This window comes from Linepithema humile, chromosome 5 (assembly GCF_040581485.1).
Source record: "Linepithema humile isolate Giens D197 chromosome 5, Lhum_UNIL_v1.0, whole genome shotgun sequence".
NCBI classification, from domain to species: Eukaryota; Metazoa; Arthropoda; class Insecta; order Hymenoptera; family Formicidae; genus Linepithema; species Linepithema humile.
This window is the reverse complement of record NC_090132.1, coordinates 13,680,516-13,702,122: the sequence shown is the minus strand read 5'-3', so window position 1 is coordinate 13,702,122 and position 21,607 is coordinate 13,680,516. Positions and strand designations below refer to the sequence as shown.

The 21,607-nt window shown below is 40.8% G+C and overlaps 3 protein-coding genes and 2 long non-coding RNA genes across 5 annotated transcripts; all 5 read left to right on the top strand.

The window, feature by feature from the left end:
• Positions 1–1,731: 1,731 nt before the first annotated feature.
• LOC137000046 (uncharacterized) lies at positions 1,732–8,965 on the top strand. Its single transcript, XM_067355643.1, has one exon. It carries the CDS (start codon positions 4,717–4,719, stop codon positions 8,911–8,913), a length of 4,197 nt encoding a protein of 1,398 aa, XP_067211744.1. The 5' UTR covers positions 1,732–4,716; the 3' UTR covers positions 8,914–8,965.
• Positions 8,966–11,612: 2,647 nt separating this feature from the next.
• LOC137000182 (uncharacterized) lies at positions 11,613–12,746 on the top strand. Its single transcript, XM_067356137.1, has one exon. The coding sequence runs from the start codon at positions 11,613–11,615 to the stop codon at positions 12,744–12,746; it is 1,134 nt and encodes a 377-aa protein (XP_067212238.1).
• A 1,547-nt stretch (positions 12,747–14,293) lies between these two features.
• Positions 14,294–15,631, top strand: LOC137000181 (uncharacterized protein F54H12.2-like). The gene has a single exon (XM_067356136.1). It carries the CDS (start codon positions 14,294–14,296, stop codon positions 15,629–15,631), a length of 1,338 nt encoding a protein of 445 aa, XP_067212237.1.
• A 3,412-nt stretch (positions 15,632–19,043) lies between these two features.
• Positions 19,044–20,915, top strand: LOC137000265 (uncharacterized). The gene is made up of 2 exons (XR_010890545.1): positions 19,044–20,010; positions 20,665–20,915. It is a non-coding gene; the product is annotated as an uncharacterized lncRNA (long non-coding RNA).
• A 184-nt stretch (positions 20,916–21,099) lies between these two features.
• On the top strand, positions 21,100–21,405 carry LOC137000266 (uncharacterized). The gene is made up of 2 exons (XR_010890546.1): positions 21,100–21,178; positions 21,256–21,405. It is a non-coding gene; the product is annotated as an uncharacterized lncRNA (long non-coding RNA).
• The last annotated feature ends 202 nt before the right edge of the window (positions 21,406–21,607 follow it).

The window sequence follows — 21,607 nt, the reverse complement described above, 5'->3', positions numbered from 1 at the left end:
CAAAACTAAAAATAAAAAAATTCAATACAAATCAACCTGTTTCATTTTTATAAAAGTTCACTTGAGTGTGCTGAAAATATGCAAGCGAAAAATATTAATTAAATTTTTCTTGTGCAAATCAAAATGAACAAAAAATATTGTGATTAACAATTATTACAAACAATTAATGTTGAATTCTTACTTCCAATGTTCAACATTTTATCAGATATGTTATATGAAACATTAATCTTTGTAAATTTTCGTTTCCCATAAACGAAATTTAATTTTTTGTTCCATTCTTATTTTTATTTGAAAAATATAAAAAGCAACTTAAAATATTCAAAAAACTACTAAAACAATTTTTATTTTTAACAAATTTGAATTTAAGCAATGAAACAGATGGAACGACACTACGGCTTTTATTAATATTCCTTATAATTTTGTTTTGGAATATCTTATAAAATCTGATTTGTTGCATATTTTTTATATTAATCAATCTTTAAAAACAACTTAATCAAGAGAGAATATTGCAATATTTTTAAGTTTCTTTTCTCTTTCTCGATATCATTAGTAGTATATGGCAGGTATGGGGCGTCACAACAAACCCCCACCACCTACCCCATATTTGACCCACTGACCTACATTTGGTCTGGCGTCAAAACAAATGACGTCACAGGGAGGGGAGAGGGAAAAGATGGCGGCAGTGGGTCCAACATGGTGGACGTCTACAAGATGGCGGCTGTTGACAAGATGGCGACTGTTGACAAGATGGCGGCTGTTGACAAGTGATTTTTATTTTTCGGAATTGAGAAAAATCCAAGCTGGGTTCGAACCTGGATCACTGGATTTCTAGTCCTGGTCCTAGTCTGCTGGGCTACCTATACATCTAATGATAGTAAAATGGTGTGTCGTATTTATGGCTATGGGACCTGGCAGGGAAGGGATGTACATATGCTGGGACCGCGTCTATATGATGTACCCCGGACTCTGTGGCAGGTATGGAGCACGTAAACAAACGACGTCACACAGTCGCCTCTAGTCTGCGAAGGGAAGGGATGTATATATGTTGGGGCCGCGTCTATACGAGGTACCCCGGACTCTCTGGCAGATATGGAGCACGTAAACAAACGACGTCACACAGTCGCCTCTAGTCTGCGAAGGGAAGGGATGTATATGTGCTGGGGCCGCGTCTATATGAGGTACCCCGGACTCTCTGGCACGTATAGCGAACAAAAGAATGACGTCGCAGCGACGAATGATCATTCGACTTTTAGTTTGATATTTGGTGTGATGGTTAAGGGGTCGAGCGCGCGATATTGCGTGAACGGGGTGAGCGTCAGCCACCCGTTTTTGCAGATTGAACGTGCTGTAAGAATTGACGATGGCGAGTGGAGCGTGCAGGAACATGCGAAAAGGGAAGGAAACAAATGCAAGAAATGGAATACAAAAATATGTTTATTTGCAACAATTTTTCTTAAAAGTACATGGTCGAACGTTATAGACAAAAATATTTTATTTATTTGGAGAGTTTTCAGAGAGTCATAAACAAATCCATATATGCAAGAAAAATGTACGTTCGTATAGATTACAATTTTCGCTGCAACTTGATTATCCGTACAATTTGATTGAAGTAAAGTGCAATTAATTCTAAAAATATTATTTCAAAGTACGTATCGAGAAATGTTAAATCTTTTAGTTGCAAACGTACATTATGTTGAATATTGTGACAGTTAGTGTTTATAGTGTGTTTTACAATGTTACTTTCGATGAAGTTCTTGTTGGGTAAATTTACCTGTATTTCATTAATAAGATATTTAGAGCAATCATTAACACTGTTTGCGATTATATTTAACTGATTTAAATTAGCGTTTACGCAATCGAGTAAGTTTTCCAGTCCGAGAAAAGTAGTCTTTTGCATTGCTGTTGCGTAGGAATATGTTCGTGGTTTCTTCGGAGTATGGATGATTTCTTCTGCAGCCAAGTTACTTCCCGAAGAAGGCTCTTCTTGCTCCTGATATTTCAATAGCAGGGCTCTTGCTCCATAGGTGGTGGTGAAATTTATAATTATCTTCTTGATAATAATAGAGTTAGACTTAACACTATTTCCATTTAAATAATCAGTCATAAGTTCCATGTTTTCTTGAAATTGCTGCCACTCCACCATGTTGAAGCAAATACCCTCGGCTCCCTTGGAAGTAAATTTAACAGCGGGTTGGAAATCAAACTCGTCATCGTTGATTGAAGTTTGCAACCCAACATGAATTTTTTTCGTATATGAGGAATTGAGTCCGTAAGTGGTGTTGGCTAACATCATATAATTTTGCTCAAATTTTTCTCCATTGAAGTATCTTGCTCCGGAAACGTCACCGCGCACTTCGTGATGTTCAGAATTTAAAATTTCTTTGCGTTTACTCATGATACTAGTTTTCACGTAGACACAAAATGAAATACAAAAATGCTGTATCTTCTTTATTGTTGCTGCTGTTGTTACTGCTGTTGCTGCTGCTGCTGAACCCGCACGTTCGAATGTCAGAAAACGAATGATTAAAATTTTCCCAATCGCATGGAGTAGAAAATCGGAAAAGTAGTGGGAAAATGCGTGCGCATAAAAATTTTGAGTCATCTGATTGGATACGATGTTTATTGCTTCTACATTTTCTCGAACTCTCTTAAAAACGACCGTTGATAAAAGAAGGAGTAAGGACATCGGTTCGTGCGCTGTTACATCCTGCACAGTCTCGCATTACAATTATTCGGAAAAAAATCAAAGGGTACAAAAGGAAGAGAAACTGAGGACTGAGGAATGAGAAAAAATTAAAATATTGCAGTCAACGGAATTTTTACGAGCTTTCATCCTAAAAAGCTCTAAAACTATAAATCTCCAATCCGATAAAACTATTTATTTACACTTGGACCCTGGAAAAATTACATTTTAAACATATGGAATCTAAAGGGTTAGACAAAAAAAAGATCGGAAATATCCGTACCGTTAAAAAAAGAAGCAATTTACAATAGGGTAAGCAAATGTAAACCTTTTTATATTACACGTGAAAGTTTATTACTGTGAGTTTTCGAAATTAAGTTTTGCTCACGTACTAACTCTCAATTAAATTGTAAAAAGTTATAGGAAAAGAATATCGACATCGTCCGAAGGGTATTTTTTGTCTGATAAACCCTTCGAACACTAAAGTAATATACACCTTGTAAAGTTGCCGCCAATGTGCGGAAATCTTTGTGAAAGATGTACAACTTGAAACCGATTGATTTTTTTGATCCGACTGAAGGTATAAATAGGAGGTTTGAGACGGAGAAAAATCGCATTTCAAAATTCTCAGTGTAGTGGACAACACGCGTCGTGTTTCTTCGTATCGTGAATTCGGGCGAGATTATCTTGAGTACGCGAAAATGGTTGAGAATTTAAGAAAAACCGTCGAGACATGCTTACTACTGTCACGCGCTTTGTGCGGACTCGATGTGAGCAGATATTTATCGCTGTTATCAGACAACGATGAAAAAAATTTTGAAGTGTTTGCGAAATTTGCGGGGCTGTGTCCTAGTGCAGTGCTAGCGGTGCTATTTCGCTTGGGGCATTTTGCCTCCTATCAGAGACTTGTAATCTACGCGGGTGAAGTTATCGAAATGAGAAGTATTTTCGGTGATGGAGAAGTGGAGGATGCGGGTGGGCATATAGCTTTTCTATTATTTTATTTTCATCGATCGATTTCGGAAGCGAGTGAAAACGGTGAGTTTATATTCCAATTTTTATTATATATATATGTATATATAATTTTCAAAAATTAAAAGAGTAAAATCTTTTAGGAGTAGAACATCGGAACGTATCGCCTCGCAGGATCGCGGGGGTGAGAGGAGTGCAACGTATTGCACGTCCTGAAGAGTATACTCCTCCTCACGGAATAAGGCGACGGGCTGATACTTCACCCGAAGCCGGACCCTCACGTGAGTCTTATCACACATTCTTTTATGAAAAATAAGCATTTCATATTGGTAAATTTTTTTAAAATAATGAAATATTAAATGTTTTTAGGGCGTGCACGTATCGAGCTCACACCTGAGCCACCTCTCGTTAACTTGGATAGCGAGAGCGAGGAAGAAGAAGTTGGAACTCACGAAGTGAGTTCATTTGACGAGGAAGAGATTTTTTCACCAGGTGAGTAATGAGAAATTTATCGCAGTAAGAAAATGGATAAAAATTTTTTATCCGCTAAAAAACAATGGTGAATTTTTTAGAGTTTAACCAAGAAGGTGAAAATACAATAATAATAGAAGATTCGGAGGAGGAGGAGGAGGATGAGGATGATGATGATAATGAGGTACAAGAGGAAGATATGGGGGAGGAGCTGAGTGGAACGGAAGAACAGACTCTAGAGGAACTTTTGAGGGAAAGAGGTAAATACAATTATACATTTTTGCATAGATAACGCTTTTTCATACTCGAATACCTTTATTCTAACCGGACGAAATTTTTAGGAATTGTTTTCCCGGAAATTTCTTACTCGCCGGAATATTAGTGATCAATGATCAACACGATCAACGGTGAACAAGAAAGGGAATAATCCTGTATAAAGGTGAGAGAATTTAATATGAAATGTATTACTATTTTTAATTTTAACAACGCGTAAAATTCGAGTATGGAAGTGTAAAAACAATAATTTTAAAGATAAACTAATTCGTTTGTTTTCGATTTTTCCAGTTCAGTTTGGTGGAGGAGGGGGAGGAATGGAAGAAAACACGCAGCAGCAGCAGCAGTCGGCGGAAAATCAAGCCGAAGAAACCGACGACAACGAGATAGGAGTTCGTGGGGAGGGGAGACTGGAGAGAGAAGAGGATGAGGAAGCGTTGTTTCCGGAGAATCAGGTTGGTGCGCCGGAACAGATCGCGAATCATAACGGGGATAATTTTAATTATTTAGATTTAATAAGGGAAAACGTGCGTGAGTTTAGAAATTTCGGTGTAGTAGGGAGAGAGGCTGGTTTTCGCCTTCGATCATTACCAGAGGGGGAGGAGGTTTACGCGTGGTTAGAAAACGCGTTTCGCGAGCTTCACGCGTACGCGGTACTTTCCTGTGTTCCCGGTGATTACATCGGACTTAGTTTCGATTCCCCGAATCTTTCACACGGGCCCGCGGGTATTTCGTTCCGACCATCTCGTGATTTGACTCACGAGAATATCTGGAACCTCGTGAGTTCGTTAGCTCAAAGCTCCGGGGGCTTGAACGTAGCGCAAGAATTCAATATCCACGTTTACCGTGTCACTCCTCCTACGGGTCGTGCGGGTAATGCGCTTGATATCGCTGGTAAACGCTCGATTTTAACGATATCCAACTCGGATAACTTATGTTTTCCTCGCGCACTCGTAACGGCGCAAATTTACAATGAACGTGGTAATTTACGTACGGGTAGCCTACAAGAAAGATGGAACGCCGTGAGATACCGTCATTCCTCGTTACAACGTGAGTTGGCACGTGATTTAACGAGGAAAGTCGGTATTACAATTCCAGAAGAGGGTTGCGGTATTCGCGAAATCGAGCATTTTCAGCAATATTTAGCCGCGGAAAACATCGCGATAATGGTTTATAGCGCGGAAACTTTTGGTCACGGGGGTAAAGTCTTATTTGATGGAAATGCGATACTAGCCTCACTACATCGCGAACCGGTCGCGTGTTTAAACATATTACATCACGCTGAATTACGACATTACAGCGTTATTTTAAATTTAAGAGCCGCCGCGGGTAGCCGAGGTTATTGTGTACCGTGTAACGTCGGTTACCGCAGCGATGTAAGGGGACACCGATGCTCAAATAAATGCCCTCGGTGTTACGCGGTACCTTCGTGCGAGCGATTCGACGCGGAGCGTATTCATTGCGAAAATTGTAATCGCGAATTTTTCAATCACGCGTGTCTTGAGCATCATCGTGCGCAAAAATCATACGATGGGCAATCGTCTCGTAGCGTTTGCAACACCGTATGTTTTTGCGAAGAATGCGGTCGTTTAATCGAGCGTAATAGACAACACGAATGCGGCGTGACTTACTGTTCAACGTGTCGTTCTGCCCAGCCGTTGAATCATCTTTGTCACATGCTTCCTCTCCCTCACAAAGCTAATTTCCGTACTAACGACACGGAGCACATTTTGGGAGAGGGAGGAGAGCAACAACAAAACGCGGGTGAGTGCGTACTTAAAACAGAAAGTCGCGTCGCATTCGTGTTTTACGATTTCGAGACGCGACAGGATGACACGCTTCAAGGTACCGCGAGTGTAAATATTCACGTACCTACACTTTGCGTCGCGCAGCAGATTTGCGAAACGTGTGCCGAGATTGAGGATACTTCGGTGCGCTGTCGGTGGTGCGGTATTCGTGAATACATATTTCGTCGTGATCCTGTAAAGGAGTTTGTAGATTTCGCGACACGTCCGACTAAATATTTTAACCACATAATTTGTATAGCTCATAACGCGAAAGCATTCGATGCGCAATTTATCCTACGCTATATTGTTGAGAGCGGAACCGCCTTAGAACCGCGGGTAATCTTAAACGGGACGAAAATTGTAGTACTAACAGTGGGACATACGAAATTTATCGATAGTATTAATTATATGCCAATGCGTTTATCGGAGTTACCGAAGGCTTTTGGCCTGACGAATACTTCGGACAAAGGCATTTTTCCGCATTTATTTAATACCAACGATAATCAGTCATATGTCGGTCCGTTGCCGGATATTCGATATTATTCACCCGATAGTATGAATACGAACGAGCGAGAAAAGTTTTTAGCGTGGCACGCGGAAATGATTCGTACGAATTATGTGTTTGATTTCGAATGCGAGATATTGCGTTACTGTCGCAACGACGTGAATATTCTGAGACGCGCGTGTATGTCTTTCAGAAAGATTTTCTTGAAGTGCGGTCGCGTGTGTCCGTTCGAGGAATGCACAACAATCGCTTCCACGTGTATGAGGGTTTTTAGAAAAAACTTTTTACGTGAAAGAGAAATTGGAATAATTCCACCGGGCGGGTACAGACGCGCGAATACCCAATCGCGGAAGGCGCTTCAGTGGCTGGTGTGGAAGGAGCGCGAGCTCGGACATAACATCACCCACGCAGGACGCACTCGGGAATATCGTCTGCAAGACGGCACGCTAGTCGATGGTTATTACGAGTCGGTGGAAAACGGTATAACACACTATCACGTGTTGCAATTCCACGGTTGTTTTTGGCACGGATGTCCGTCGTGTTTTAAGATTAATCGCGATAGGGAACTAACGGTAAACAACGAACGCGGCGATACGATTGATTTGCGTTATGAGCGCACCATCGCAACAACGTATCGTCTTCGAAGACGGGGGTACTCGGTGATAGAGAAGTGGGAATGCGTCTTTGATCGCGAAATGATGGAAAATAGGGAAATGCGTGAATTTTTACAAAATCACCCGATGATAGAAATTGAGCCGCTCAACCCGCGCGATGCGTTCTACGGTGGACGTACGGGGAACATCGTGACGCGGTACGAGATTACGGATACGGAGAAGATACGTTACGTGGATGTGTGTTCTCTGTACCCGTACGTACTGAAGACCGGGGTTTTCCCGATCGGACATCCCACGGTGTACGTCGCGGAGGAATGCTCGACTCTAATTGGCATAGGACCGTGTTACAATTTTGATTCCGTCGAAGGTCTCGTGCGTTGCAGGGTACTCCCTCCGAGTGATCTCTTTCACCCCGTATTACCCTATCGCGTGCGTGGAAAGCTACTATTCGCGTTGTGTCGCAGTTGTTGCGAAACATTTTCACACGAAGAATGTACCCACGAGCCGTCCGAGCGAGAATTCGAGGGTACGTGGGTATCGCTTGAATTGCGCAAAGCCATCGACAAAGGTTATCTCGTAACGAGGGTTTGTGAGATTTGGCAATACACCACAGCTCGCTACGATCCCGATACACAGCAGGGTGGATTATTCACGGAATATATAAACACATTTTTAAAATTGAAACAAGAAGCCAGCGGATGGCCGAGCGAGTGTGAGGATGACGTGTCTAAAGAACAATATCTTCGCGACTACGAGAAAACCGAGGGTGTCGTTCTCGATAAGCAAAACATCGCGAAAAATCCTGGTTTGCGCTCGGTCGCGAAGCTATGTTTAAATTCTTTTTGGGGGAAATTTGGTCAACGATCCAACCTGCCGAATACCGAGATCGTAAAAACTCAACAGCGTTTAGCGAGTTTACTCACGAGTCCTCAGCATGAGATAATCGAAATATTACCCGTAAACGAGGAAGTGATGTATGTTTCGTGGCGACTGCGAGAAGAGCTGGACGTACCCTCGCCTCTTACTAACGTGGTTATAGCGGCTTTCACGACGGCACAGGCGCGTCTTGTATTATACGAATATTTAGATAAATTGAATCGTCGCGTTTTATATTACGATACCGACTCGTGTATTTACGTGAGCAGCGGTGTCTCCGATGAATACGAAGTGCGTAAAGGTAATTTCCTAGGCGATATGACGGACGAACTCGAGAGCTATGGTCGCGGTAGCTATATCGAGGCGTTTGTATCGGGTGGTCCGAAATTTTACGCATACGTGGTTCGCACAGCGGAAGGGCAAACGCGAGAAGTTTGCAAAGTAAAGGGCATAACTCTAAATTTCGAAAACTCACGCTTAGTTAATTTTAATAGTATTAGGGAATTATTATTACGTAAAGAGCGAGAAGGTCAAGAGGAGGAGGAGGAAGGGACGGAGTCGGCAACGGTAGAATCGCGTTCGATAAATCTATGTTTCAGAGCAATTCGACGTACAGCCTTTCACGAAATAATAACACGCGACGAAGTGAAAGCTTGCACACCCGTGTTGCTAAAACGTAGATTTCTCGACAGTCGTTGTTCCGTCCCTTATGGATATTTATCCGAACGCTAATTGTTATTTCACGATGCTGTTCCTTCGCTCTATTTTATTATTTAAATAATTACACGCATGTTTTCCCCATATATGTAAAGTTTATAAATTTTTTTGTAAAAAGTAAATAAAAATTGTGTTGTAAAAATAGAATAAGAATAGGCTAAGAAAATGATAAAATTATAGAAAAAAGTCATGTAAAGATTTAAGAAATAATAAAATTGTTTATATTTTATATCGTTTTTGCTTTGTATTTATATTCTGAAAAAATAATTCTCCAATGATTTTTCTCCAAGTTTATTTTCCCCTTTCTCTCTCTCTCTCTCCTCCCCACATACATTCACGTAAAACGACTATTTTTGCCCAATTCTTTCCGTGGAAAGCAGCTTTTCATCGTGGGGGAGTATCATAAGCTCATGAACTCACTCCCCCGCGCGCGCAGGCGCTGACGCGAGCAATTCCGCTTGTTCAGCATTTACGCTTGTCCAGCTTCTCCGGTCTGAATCAGCTCGTAAAAGACCGCCGCGAAGTACGCTGGCGCGCGCGCACCTCCGCCGCGGAGTGCCCTCTGCCGCGATGGTAAGCTTACTTCATCGTACCGTTACACGGCTTTTTTTATGTTAGTGAAGACACGAGCGGTGTTCATTTCACAAGATGGACGTACGCTGGAAACATCCCTGGACGGCTATTGTCAGCGGTCCCACCGGCTGTGGTAAAACGGTCTTTGTAAAATCCTTTCTCAAATATTTACCCGAAATGGCCGATGTTTCTTTTGAAAGAGTCTTATTTTATTACGCCGAATGGCAAGACGCATATCGTCAACTACAATACATGTTTGCGAAAACAAAAGAGAAAGTGGGAGGACATGGAAGAGGGGAGGGTAAAATAAAGAGAAATATAATCGAGTTTCGCGAAGGGCTACCGCAAACGGACGATTATTCTTGCGATCCTCTCGCACCAAAATTGGTGATAATCGACGATCTTATGAGAGAATCATCCTCGTGCGACGTAATCGTGGATCTTTTTACAAAGGGTAGTCATCATAAGAATCTCAGTGTTATACTCATCACGCAAAATCTATTTCACCAGGGACGCGGACAGCGCGACATATCTCTTAATTCTAACTACATAACCGTCTTCAAGAACCCGCGCGATCGCGCTCAAATTCGCCATCTCGCGCGACAAGTGTACCCCCATGACCCAAAGTTTCTAGAAGAAGCATACTTTGACGCAACCTCACGCCCTCACGGATATTTATTACTCGATCTGAAACAATCGACTCCGGACAAATATCGATTTCGGACAAACATCTTTCCCGACGATGCGTTGCATTACGTCTACGTACCGCGCAGATCATTCTCAAGCGTATAAAAAGTATGTACTTGCGTTCGCGTGACGTCAGTTGCGAGAGACTTTCACACGATGAAAGAAGCGGTAGCAGCGTCAGACAGTGCAACGAAAACCGCTAAACGTTCGATCGGAAAGAGAAACGTTTGTCTTCTAGAGGCATTGTGTCATCTGAACAAAAATCAACGCACCTCCTTCCTGCGAACCGCGGATGAAAAATTTATTCGCTGTATTTGCGAATGCGTTTTCAACACACTCAATGGTAACGTTGCGCTCGAACGACGCGAAAAAAATCGTCTGAGCAAATACAAAACGGCGCTGCGTCGTATCGCGTCAAAGCGTGGAAATTGGAAGAATAAAAGAAAGCTATTGGTACAACGAGGTGGATTCTTATCCTATATCATCGTTCCTTTATTAGAGGCCTTATTTTCGCGAATTATAGACAGGGCGACGGATTAAAACACAAGAGAGAAAATAATATTGAGCGTTATGGAAAGAGCGAAAAAAATGGTTTTAATTTCTACGGAAAATCTCGAGAGAATGCAGCGTCAATTACATCATCCGCAGCCGACTACCGACGGTGTACCTCTGGTGGAAAACACATCGGGGAACAACGAAAGCGCTAATAATAATAATTCCGTGCGAACTCCCGGGACCCCTTTATCCAGACTCGATGCGGAGTTGAGTCAAATTCTTAATTCACCCTATCCGAAGGATGAAGCCGAGAGATGGAAGATGTACAAAGAGGTTCTTTGGCGATATCTTCACTTTGTACGAGTAGCACGAGGACGACGAAATCAAGAGGACGACACGCGTAACGCCGAGGAAGAAGAAGAGGAAGAAAAAGACGAAAATGCGTTGGACACACGTGAAGGAGTACCGGCGCACGATCTCACGGGCTCATTCGTTCCGGACTCTAGTCGTACGAGAAGCTTCCCGAAAGAACACGACACAAGTCTCGAGGTGATGAAAAGCGTCGGAAGAATAGTGGAAAGCGTACCGAAATCTTACCGTGCCGAAGCTCGCTTACTAACGAAACACCTACTCGATAAAACATCGTCGAGTAGAATTAGCTGGGATGAGCAAGGAGTCGTGACTATAGACGGTAACGTCGTAAAAGATTCAAATATCTCAGACCTGATAAACGAGGCGATGCGCGATAGAAAAACCGTGAAAGCCGTGGGAAGAGTTCAGTTCGCGCGGTTACTTCACGACTTGAACATTCCCTCCACACTAGTGAGAAATAAAAAATTATTAGCAGTCGGTTCTTCGCAAAATATCGCGAAACTTAGCGGTCCTACGGCGAGTTCCACTCCTAAGAGAAACACGGATTCTCCGGTAGCGAGACGCCTGCTCGATTGGAATAAATTGGAATGACGGGTCTTGAAAAATTGTACTATGATCCCGCGCATTATGCCGGTTATTCGGCTGTTGATAATCTGTTTCGCGCGGCGAATTTATCCCGTAACAATGTCGCGCGATGGCTCGAAGCGCAAGATGCGTACACACTGCATCGTCCATTGCGACGGAAATTTCCACGAATGCATTACAACGTAACGAATATCGACGATCTGTGGGAGGCTGATTTGATCGAACTCCGAAATCTCAAAAGTTACAACGACGGATATGCGTATTTACTCGTGATTATCGATGTACTTAGTAAATACGTCTGGGTAGAACCATTGCGCGACAAGACGAGTAATTCCGTAATGGGAGCTTTCCAGTGCGTGCTCTCGAGAAGTAACGGACGCGTACCCGTATACCTACAAACGGACAAGGGTAAAGAATTTGTCGGGCGACCGCTACAAAAGCTTTTGGAAGAAAATGACATTCGTTTTCGCGTAGCCCGCAATCCGGATGTCAAAGCCGCCATCGTCGAGCGCTTCAACAGAACGTTGAAAGAACGAATGTGGCGTTATTTTACGCATAAAAATACGCGACGCTACATCGATGTTTTGCAAAATATCGTAAACGCCTATAATCACACCCGTCATTCGAGCACCAGAATGCAACCGTATGTCGTTACGAGAGAAAATGCACGTATCGCACGTGAAAATATAACGCGCCAATGGAGGAGCAACGACGACGAAGCGAACGAGAAACGTCGAAAGGCTAAATACCACGTCGGTGATCTCGTTCGTATCAGTAGAGCAAAAGTCGTCTTCGAGAAAGGATACGAGGCACGGTGGAGCGAGGAGATATTTCGAATTCACCGTATACTCGATTGGCGAAAACCACGTGTGTACGAGCTGAGCGATTTAGCGGGAGAAGTCATAGACGGCATTTTTTACGAACAAGAATTGGCTCGGGTTGAGAAAAACTTGCAGGAGGAGGAGTTTATCGTCGATCGTGTGATAAGAAGTCGGGGTCGCGGTAATAATAAACAGGTGCTGGTTAGTTGGCGTGGTTATCCCAGCAAGTTTGATTCTTGGATCCCTGCTTCGAGTTTAACCCCGCTTGTTCGAAATGAGGACGGATCAATTTCTCTTGATTCTTCCCAGCAATAGTAGTATGCGCTATTTTCCGGACAATGCAACCACTTCCTTCATTACAGAATTACCCCATCCTATACACTTACACGGCGAATGGGAAGTCGCGCTTAACGAGATCCAATTTCCCACTACTTTTTTACACATAAATCACGGTGAAAATGTCATTAGATTCGTCGATATTGAAAATGGTCGCGAGACGAGGAAAGGCGGGACGACGTTAACGTCGACGCAAGGAGTAATACCGAATGGTATTTACAAAAATATCGAGGAACTTATCTCCGCTATTAATTCGGCGTGCAAAAATGCGAATTCGCATATTAATTTGACACTAGAAGACGCTAGTGGTGGTAAAATCTTGTTCGAGATTACATGCGATGAAAATAAATGCAATCTGGTTCATCATATGAACGTTTCCGATAATCTTCTACGAATACTCGGTTGCGGTGGGGCCCTAACGACTAGTGAAATCGAATTCTATACAACACTTACTGCAACTAATCCTAATTCCAAAGATATTTTTACAGCACCTTTTATCAAACTCGGGTTTAAAAGAGAACAAAGAGGGCGCGCTGGAAATTTCTATACTCTCGAACCGCACGGATTGCTGCGCGGTATTCCCGATAAACTCTTTGTTTATTGTGATATTTGTGAACCTTATATAACCGGCGATGTGCAAACTCCACTTCTTCGAATAGTACCGGTCGAGCTGCAGCATTACGGTCATTATTACGCGTACGGAGCGAATCAAGTGAAACATTTCTCCGTCCCGCATTATATACCATTACGACAAACGTATTTTCGTAGGATTGAAATAGATATAAAAGATCAATTCGGAAAAAGAATACCATTCCAATCGGGAACGCTGACGGTGACGTTGCACTTTAGACGTTTCCAGTAAGAAAAAATCAGTCAGAAAAGCCGCACGCTATGACTAGACCGGAGGACCATGAATATTACGATATACAAAACGGAGGTCGGAGTGAAGGAATCACACGAGTTTTCGTCGGAGCACCCTATCAACGAGGACACGGAATCGGTAGTTTTCTCGGAGGATTATTCAGGAGAGCGCTTCCTTATCTGAGTAAAGGTGTACGAGCGGTTGGTAAAGAAGCTTTACGCGCCGGCATTAGCGTGATGGAGGATGTTGAAAATAATACACCGTTCAAGGAGGCGGTCAAATCTCGTTTCAAGGAATCGAGTGGAAATCTCAAAAGAAAAGCCCAAGAAAAAATAACTAGCTTGATGAAGGGTACAGGTTATAAAGTATCAGCGAAAACAGCCGCGCTTCAGTTTCCTTTCTTCAGTCACGAAAGACGCATCGCGGTTCCCAAGTGTCGTCGTCCTCATCGTCAGACGAGCAAAAAGAAATCGTCGAAAAATAGCAGCGTGCGAAGGAAAATCACGAAGAAAAAAAAGACAACGAAAAAAAAGAAAATTCGCACAGCGGCTAGAAAGACCAACAGCAAAAAGCCATCCGGCACCACGAGGCGTCGTCGAGTCAAGAAACGTAGTGTAGCCGACATATTCTCTTAATCAGTGCGTGAATTAGGAATTTACGGAGCATGTCCTTTCTTCATACACATTCAAACGAGTGTTTAAAAAGTGAACTCGATCTCTTTTCTTTACCACTCACACAAACCAGCATCGAGAGTTCGCAATGGATTTATTACAAACCCGTAACGTCGCTCGCGGACGACGCGCCTATAGAATTCGTCATACCCGGTCATGGAGAAGATTATCTAGATCTCACGCACACCATGCTGAGCCTTCGCGTACGCGTAGAATCTTCCCCCCTAGCAGGAGGTGGTACCGCCGTTGGCACCCCCGAATTCAAAGTAGGCCCTGTAAATCATTTACTGCATTCCATGTTCAACCAAATCGACATATATTTCAATCAAAAACTCGTGTCGCCCCCAAACAACGCTTACGCGTATCGGGCTTACATCGAGGCGTTATTAAATTATTCTTCACCCGCAAAAAACTCCCATCTGACCTGCTGTCTGTGGGATATGGATACCCCAGGTTTAATGGACGCCCTCCTAGAGTCGCAAACCCCAAATCAGGCTCTCGTGAGACGCTCGCGTTACATTCGAGACGAACAGGCGCTAGATCTCATAGGCCATCTTCACTGCGACGTTTTCAATCAGGATAAATTCTTAATCAACGGGGTGGAAGTTAGAATGAGGCTCGTTCGCTCGAAAGATTCGTTTTGCCTTATGGAATCTAATTCACTGTCAAAAATACGCCTTCTAGACGCTAGTCTGCTCGTTAGAAGAGCAAAGATAAGCCCTGGTGTGTTACTCTCGCATGCGAGAATGTTGAGTAAAACCACCGCCAAATATCCTCTCACAAAAGTCGAGGTTAAAACATTTACGATTCACGCTGGACTCATAGGGGAATCGATAGATAATGTAATACTCGGACAACTGCCAAAACGTGTAATAGTCGGTTTTGTCGATAACAGAGCGTTTAATGGTGATAGAAAACTGAATCCGTTTAATTTCAAAAACTACGGTATAAATTTTTTTTCTCTGTATGCCGATGGTATGCAAATTCCCAGTAGACCGTTACAACCGAACTTCTCGAAAGACGAAGGCCTTTACGTCGAAGCCTACCACACGCTCTTCTCGGGAACCGGCATTCACTTCTTGAACGAGGGAAATTCTATAAGTAGAGAGGATTATGGCCAGGGCTACACTCTTTTCGCTTTTGATCTTACCCCCGACTTGTCCGCTCATTGCGCCGGGCATTGGAATCTCGTGAAACATGGTAGTTTGCGATTAGAAGTGAAATTTGAAAAGGCGCTTACCGCGACCGTTAATTGTATCGTTTACGCAGAGTTCGATAACATTCTAGAAATAGACTCCTCTCGACAAGTTATCGTCGATTTTGCCGGTTAGACTTTTATAACGCCAAACCCCCGCCTCCCACCACTACTACTACACACATTTTTCCCTCACGTCTGTTTTCTTAAATGGCGTGTGAAGCAGCGGAAACAGATTCAGTCCTGTTCGAGACACGAACGTCGTCGCTTCGTTTGAAAATAAAGAGTGAGTACTTGGACATAACTATGGATATAGTCATTGATATACAGGGTTTCCGCGATGCCGCCGAGAAGTTTATTCCGAAAGAAGTAGCTGTCGTTGCGATTAACTCACCAATCATCGGACACTGGATTATGACGCCTCCCTATCCCTTTGACGATTTACCCGATAAATCGAGACGAGAAAACAACTGGCTTTCGCGAAATTATCACGGTATCGAGTGGTTCGATGGTGAAACTGATCTTAAATGTTTCGTAATACAACTACGTGAAATAACACGTCGAGCGCGCTACATCTATAGCAGGGGGCAGGAAAAGGCACACTATCTGAGGCGTCTACTTTCCAGAAACGTATATAATCTAGAAGGAATTTCTCCGGCATTTAAAAATTTACCAGAAGTCAAAGAGAGCGGACATCGGTGCTCTCACCACGGCTTTCGATTTTGCTCTACAGACAAATTTCTTTGCGCGTTACGCAACGCTTGCAAATTGAAACGCTGGATAGTCACTCAAAACACTAGCAGCGAGTGTAGCATCGTTTCGAGCTGCGATGATCTTTCTCATGAGAATTGGAGCGTAAGCGAAAAAACCGACAGTGCTGTTTTTATGAAAAAGAATAAAAATCTTGATATAATTCGCAATATCAAAGCGTGGCGTAACGCTACGGAAGAAGAAGAAGAAGAGAAGAATCAATCACTTTATTACATTGCAAAAGATACACCGTACGTAAAGAAAGAAGAAGAATATCCTACCGATAGCTACGCTCAACAAACCATCCCCGTTAACACACAATCATTCGAGAACGTCTACTCTTTGCGTAAGGAGGTAAACCCCTGCGACTCTACTATACAAATAATTCCTCGCACGCGAGCACCGTCTTGTTACGCGACAAATGAATTCGTTGGAAATCTTACACGCGTTGCATCGTCTCAATGTCAGATATGCGGGAGTCTATCCTGCCGACAGACTACCGAGGGTGTGGACGAGGTCGACAGCCATTGTCGCTAATACAGACGAACATGACCGCCCCGGAAGACACTGGGTCGCCTTTTACATCGACGAGCATGGTACCGGCACATATTTCGATAGTTACGGAATCCCGCCACACTCGGATCAACGATTTCATCTGCGACTTCGACGAAATTCCATCACGTATCGATGGAACACCGAGCAGCTACAAGGATTTTTTTCGCAAACATGCGGTCAATATTGCTGCGTGTTTCTTTACTATTTGTCTCTTGGTTACAGCCTTCAGCAATTTCTTCGTCTTTTCACCGATGATTATAACCAAAACGACAGACTGATAGTATGCTTATATCGCAAAATTTTTCTTTGCAAAAAGAATGAGCAAACGAAACTACCTACTAGTACTTGTTGTAATATTCAACGATGTATTTTTAAAAATTTAAAATAAAACATTTTTTTCATATATTTAACATTTCTCGATGCGCGCTTTGAAATAATATTTTTAGAATGTATTCAGTAAGTCGAATAAAATATTTTTATATTTTGACTGTAATGTTCAATTATGTATTTTTAAAAAAAAATTCCAAATAAACGATTTTGTATTTCATTTCTTGCATTCGTTTCCTTCCCCTTTTCACATGTTCCTGCACGCTCCACTCGCCATCGTCAATTTTTACAGCACGCTCAATCTGCGAAAACGAGTGGCTGACGCTCACCCCGTTCACGCAATATCGCGCGCTCGACCCCTTAACCATCACACCAAATATCAAACTAAAAGTCGCATGATCATTCGTCGCTGCGACGTCATTCTTTTGTTCGCTATACGTGCCAGAGAGTCCGGGGTACCTCATATAGACGCGGCCCCAGCACATATACATCCCTTCCCTTCGCAGACTAGAGGCGACTGTGTGACGTCGTTTGTTTACATGCCCCATACCTGCCAGAGAGTCCGGGGTACCTCATATAGACGCGGCCCCAGCACATATACATCCCTTCCCTTCGCAGACTAGAGGCGACTGTGTGACGTCGTTTGTTTACATGCTCCATATCTGCCAGAGAGTCCGGGGTACCTCGTATAGACGCGGCCCCAACATATATACATCCCTTCCCTTCGCAGACTAGAGGCGACTGTGTGACGTCATTTGTTTACATGTTCCATACCTGCCACAGAGTCCGGGGTACATCATATAGACGCGGTCCCAGCATATATACATCCCTTCCCTGCCAGGTCCCATAGTCATAAATACGACACACCATTTTACTATCATTAGATGTATAGGTAGCCCAGCAGACTAGGACCAGGACTAGAAATCCAGCGATCCAGGTTCGAACCCAGCTTGGATTTTTCTCAATTCCGAAAAATAAAAATTACTTGTCAACATCCGCCATCTTGTCAACAGCCGCCATCTTGTCAACAGCCGCCATCTTGTCAACAACCGCCATTTTGTAGACGTCCACCATGCTGGACCCACTGCCGCCATCTTTTCCCCCTCCCCTCCCTGTGACGTCATTTGTTTTGACGCCAGACCAAATGTAGGTCAGTGGGTCAAATATGGGGTAGGTGGTGGGGGTTTGTTGTGACGCCCCATACCTGCCATATACTACTATCATTCGATGTCGACAGTCGATGGTTTATTCACATCTATATATAATAGAGGCTGCGGTCGAGTTGCCGCTACAAATGCTTCGAAGTATTCTTTCTCTCTTTCTTTATTGAAAAAAAGAGAAAAAGAATGTTTCGAAGCATTTATAGCGGCAATTCGACCGTAGCCAGAAATGTTCATACAGGGTTATTATGATATTAGCCGGTAGCTAGCTGGGACGTTAGCTTATGCATGCGCTAGTAATATCATCTCTGTAGCGTTCCCGGCATCATTGGGACTTCATTGTTTCTTGTGCCATCACTCACGGCTTACGGCACGTGCAAAAGCTTTCGCGATTGGAAAAAAGTCACGACCACGTCAATCGTCTCTTTTTATTTTGTATGTAAATAATATTGTCCGTAAATAATATTCAATGTTTTCATTTGTGTAGCTATAAAAAAAACTGTAAGTACTTATAATAAAGTTATAATAAAGTTAAAAGCAGTAATCATTGATAGAGTTGTGTGTGATGTCGTTTTGTTAAAATATGCAACACGAACAGAATATCTCAAAGATCGCTATCTTTGTTATGTATTCGTATTCTCTGAAAATAAGCGTTAAAATAATGGTTAAATACGGTTTATTAATATAAAATTTTTAAAATTTTTTTTATTGTTTGCTAGATATAACCTTATAATGGCATGATGACGATTTATTTTGATTCTTTCTCTCTATTGTACATTTTCTATTTTCTTTTCTTCGTTCTTTATTTTGATTTTTTTATTCTGTTACATCGCAATGCCGGTCACATATAAAAGTGTTTTTATTTCATGATTAAAATTATATTAATCTCAACATCGAAGAATTGCAGTCGTTCTATTGTTATAATTTCACTATTCTAATAAAAATTAAGAAATTGCTTCAAAATTTCTTGTTTTTTAAATATATTTTTTATTCATTCATAAACAACTTAATATTTTTTATTTTTATATTGCATATAATTTAGCAGCTGATATTTTATCGTGTAAAGAAATATAAAATTTCAAACTCTTAATAATTCTTTAATTTTTATTTTTATAATCAGAAGATGCTGTATATATATATTTTTTCAATTTTATAGAAAAAATGAAAGAAGACTTAGATGATATTAAAGTTTATGTCTTAGTTTCTTTCCCGGATGACGATGGCCCACTGAAAAGCATTGATATTATTCCAAAACATTGGATACCACCTTTAAAAAAATCTGACGATGAGCTTTATTGTTATTATATGTCCAATATAAAAGATGAAAAAGCTAAAGCTAAATTTAGAAAGAAGATCAACTTCTGTGAACCATTTGAAAAAGGTTGGCCTCTTCATCGCATAGAAATAAGAGGCTCAGCAGGTGACTATTAGGCAGATAATTATTGTTTTAAATGACTATAGAAAATTTGATACTTAATAAGTTTATTTTATCATAGATTCTTATAAAGAAGCTGAAATCAAATTGGAAAAACTCAGTAGAGCTTCCTATGCTTATACAACAGATGAAGAGATGAATGCTAAACAAAAAGCAGAGATAGACACAAGAAAATTAAAATGCAGAGGTGTAACATATAGTCTCAAGACAGTTACTGAAAAATTGGAAAAGGCAAAAACAGATTTTAATGATTTCTTAAGTGATGAGGATACCATTGATGAAAAAAAGGTAGACCTTCCCATTTAATAATTAAATAATTTCATTTATTCTTTATTATTTTTTTTATTATTATTATTGGTTTATTATTTTTGTTTATTTAATTTTAGTTAGTATTTCGTCGTCATCGTTACAAAATTTCGACATTGATTCCGATGATTTAAAGAAAAAAAGTCCTGTACCCACTCAACGAAGAATACAAAAAAATATTTCAATAGAGGATAGTTCTTCAGAAATCGAGAATAACAGGGATCAATGTGTAACAGAAAACAAAATCAGGTCAAAAAACAAAAAAGAAAACAAAAAATTCAAGTCAAATTCGAAAAAAAAGCAAATTACATGCTTTCAGTTCTCAAATAAAAATTTACTTGAGAATCAGAAAAATTCTAAAGAACCAAGTTTTCATGAGCTCAAATCTAAAAAATTATTTCCGGCTAAATCCTTCAATGTCCATGAGAACAAAATAAAAAAATTTTCAGAATGTGATCTGAATCGAAGGACATCAAAAGTTGTCATTAATGAGAAAGACAGTGAAAATGATTTATTAATGAAAGAGAACAAGGATAATGATGAGATCGATGAAAGTACATAAAAAAAATATTTATAACAATTTTTTCACTCTAGAATCTATAATTCATTGATTTCAAAATTATCATTTGCTTTCAGAATGCTTGAAAACATTAATGGAAAAAATTCATCAAAGTTTATCGATGCAAATTTCTCGAGTTAAAGGAGAAGTAATATCAATAAAGAATATATTGGAAAATTTACAGCTGCAACGTGAAGGACAAAATGTTGATGGACAATTAGAATCAGACGCAGAAGATGATGGATTTAAATTTCCCCTTACAACATATGATGCTTTCAAAAAATTTGATGAGAAACTGAAGACTGATCAGACCTACAGAAGAAAAATCTTATGTTGTTTTTTTTTTCTATTCATGATTGATATAATTGAATACTATACTTAAATAATTCTTATTATTCTTATTTGTTTTTCTTTTATTGCAGAAAAAAGTGATAAGGTCTCAAATTAATGTTACACAGAATTGTTCAAAAAATTTAAGTGAAATTACAAGGTTTTTTATAGTCAGAATAGTTGCTTCGAAATTTACAGCGGTTAAAAAAATAAAAGATAAAGAGCTATTCAAGGATACGCATTTCTATAAGTTACTAGAAGGTGGCTACAAAATAATTATTTAAATTTTTTTTATCTCATTAATTTTTTTCTCATTATTTATAATCGTGAAATTTCAGGACTATTTTTAAGTACTCGTAAAGTAGTCAACTCAAAACAATTTGGACAATTGATGGGAAAAGTTTTAAATAACGCAAAAGACTGGGACGGATTTCGCTTTATACGGCACCAAAACACAATAGAAAATAAAATTCTCAATTCAAAAAAGCCACAGGATAACAAACATGATAATGATAAAGAGAATGATAATGATAATGATAAAGAGAATGAAATAATGAATCAAGTAATTGAGCTTCAGCGAAAAAGACAGCAACGATGAAGGATAGTAAAATAGTTAAAAAAAAAATTAAGATTTTTAAACGTAAGAATATTTTATTTCGTTTTTGTTATTTTGTGTTTTTTTTTATAAAT